The following is a 2488-nucleotide window of genomic DNA, read 5'->3' as shown; positions in this document are numbered from 1 at the left end:
CTTTTCCACCAGCAGCACCCACACCGTGGTGTGCCAGGGTCCCACTGCTCCTGGCAGTCCCTCCACAGCACCCAGCAGTCCCTCCACAGCACCCGGCAGCTCGGGTTGTGCCGGGCTTTCACTGGGCTTTGCCTTCCTGCGCAGAACATCCTGGGGCTGCAGGGGATCCCTCGCCAGTTTTTCCTGCAGGTGTACGAGACACTGCGCAGGATCGGGGAGACCAGGTCAGCACCCTCCCTGCTCCGTCCCCCTGCAGCTGCGGGGTCTGGGGCTCTGCTGCTTCGCTCCCCATCTCTTTGGTCACACCTCGGACACCTTTCCCGGTCCCTGCTCAGCGCTGTAACACAAGTGCTTGTCCTCAGCCGGTTCCATTTGAGCTGGAAATTGGAAGGTGAGGGAGCCTGGGGGCTTCCAAGCTGCTAAAGGGGAAGGATGGGGGAAGCTTGCCCTGTTTTCCACTCCCAGTGAGGTACGCCAGGGTTTTGCCAGCGCAAAGGCACATCCTTGAGTCTGTCTGTCCTCTAAGTTTTGGTCTTTGGAGTCCAAGAGGGACTCCAGGCATCCCCATTCCCCCCGCACGCTCCCGTTAGCTGCACCCATGGCTGGGGTCTGTGCTGCAGCCTGGGTTTGATACAGAGCACAGCAACGCAGCGTCAGCCCGACGCCTCCTGCCGCTGCACGGGGCAGCAGCGGGAAGGGGAGGCAGATCCTGCCTCACGGATCCTGCCTGTCACAGGGAACCTTCTCCCTGTGCCCTGCAGCCTGTTTGGGCTGAGGCTGATGCACCTGGTTGCAGGGCTGGGGATGCTGTGCTGGGGGTGTCCTGCCTGGCCGTGCTGGCAGCGCTCCGGGTGATGAAGAGCCGCCTGCCCCGAGCTGCCACTACGGAGCCGCTGGCTGCCAGGATCAGCTACCTGATTGTCTGGACCACTGCCACGGGTGTGTTGACCACCCCCTGCCCTCTCCCCTCCTGGGATTTCATCTCTCCTGGGCAGGGAGGAGACAGCCTAGAACTGGTAAAGCCCAGGTTGGCAGGAGCTGAGACCTGGAGGTGGGTCGGGAGGACAAAGGCCTCGGCAGCCCAGGTACTCACCCGTGGTCCCTCCTGCCACCCTGGGCAGGTTTTCATGGTTCCTCTCTGCTGCAGCTCGAAATGCCCTCGTAGTCCTGTTTGCTGGCCTGGTTGCTTACTCCTTCCAGGCAGTGGGCTCCCAGCCGCTCACCCTCACCGGCACCATCCCCCGGGGGCTCCCTGCCTTCTGTCTGCCGCGCTTCTCCATGGCGTCACCCAACGGCACCCTCTCCTTCAGGGACATGGTGGAGGTGGGTGCCAGGCAGAGGCTGGGCTCCCTGCGGGCTGCTGGCTCCTTCTCCCCCTGCCTTTGCTGGCTCTCCACGCTGCAGGGGGGGGGGACTGTGCTGTGGGGAGACCCTCGTCCCTCGGTGGCAACACTCACTGCGTCCTTCCCTTGCAGGACATGGGGGTTGGGCTGGCCGTGGTCCCGCTCATGGGTCTGCTGGAGACTGTTGCGATTGCCAAGGCTTTTGGTATGGCTGTGCCAGGCTCCTGCGCGGGCGCTCTGTGCTGGGAGGTGCTCTGCCAGGGGCTTGGGGTGCTGGGAACATTGCTATTCCCATGGGGGCAGTGGGAGGGACTGGGCTGCCCTGCTGAGCCCGGTTCCTAGTGTGGGCTGGCAGGAGGGGTCCCATGGGATGCTGCTGACCCCCTCCTCTGGCTAGAGAGCTCCCCACGCCTGACTGGGGAGGGGGTTGGGGGACTATGCATTTGGCATGGTGGGAGTTTGCACAGATGAGCATTGTCCTGGGCTGCTCGGGGGGTGCTGGCACCGGGGGGGTGGCTGGGATGGGGTCCCATGGCTCTCCCAGGCCCTGCCAGCCCCTTGTGCCTGCGGGAAGCTCCAGGCGATGCCTCTTGTCTCCTTTCAGCCTCGCAGAACGGTTACAGGATTGACCCCAGCCAGGAGCTGCTGGCTATGGGTAAGAGGCTGCTCAGAGCAGGGGGGCAGGGGGTGAGCATCCATCCCAAGCACCGCTGTGGGTCCAGCAGCCCCTGAGCTACCGGAGTTCCCACTCTCAGCAGTCCTGCCTCTTCCTGACGTGTTACCTTTCCCATCTTGCATGGTGCCCCCCAGCCCCACAGCCTGAGCCTGGCTCATATGGCTGGACGGGCTCCGATCCGGCCCTGGGTACCAGTCTGGGGATGGGGGAGGTGACGACAGGGGCACAGACTGGTCTCATGGCCCCAGGCAGCGCCTCCCATAGCTGCTGCCTCTCTCCTTCCCCACTCCAGGCTTCGCCAACGTCCTGGGCTCCTTCGTCTCATCGTATCCCATCACGGGCAGCTTCGGCCGGTGGGTAGCAGGAGGGGGAGTGGAGCCCCAGCCTGCAGGATGCTCACTTGGGCTGTGTGGTGACTCTTGGGTGGAAGGGTTTGCGGGCTCCTGTGTGTCCCTGAGCTTGCGTGCTG

At 64.3% G+C, this 2488-nt stretch overlaps 1 protein-coding gene across 1 annotated transcript in view; it reads left to right on the top strand.

The window, feature by feature from the left end:
- Positions 1 to 144: 144 nt before the first annotated feature.
- SLC26A11 (solute carrier family 26 (anion exchanger), member 11) overlaps positions 145 to 2488 on the top strand; it is a gene marked incomplete at both ends in the record, with an annotated part of 4694 nt that continues 2350 nt past the window's right edge. Inside the window, 6 exons of the mRNA XM_010160817.1 lie at positions 145 to 224; positions 797 to 939; positions 1148 to 1323; positions 1476 to 1548; positions 1948 to 1998; positions 2312 to 2372. Of these exons, the coding sequence (XP_010159119.1) occupies positions 145 to 224; positions 797 to 939; positions 1148 to 1323; positions 1476 to 1548; positions 1948 to 1998; positions 2312 to 2372 (584 nt within the window). The remainder of the gene's footprint in view (positions 225 to 796; positions 940 to 1147; positions 1324 to 1475; positions 1549 to 1947; positions 1999 to 2311; positions 2373 to 2488) is intronic.

The sequence above is a fragment of the Eurypyga helias genome, unplaced genomic scaffold, assembly GCF_000690775.1.
Source record: "Eurypyga helias isolate BGI_N326 unplaced genomic scaffold, ASM69077v1 scaffold29331, whole genome shotgun sequence".
NCBI classification, from domain to species: Eukaryota; Metazoa; Chordata; class Aves; order Eurypygiformes; family Eurypygidae; genus Eurypyga; species Eurypyga helias.
The sequence above is the reverse complement of the archived record's forward strand: the minus strand, read 5'-3'. Positions and strand labels throughout refer to the sequence as shown.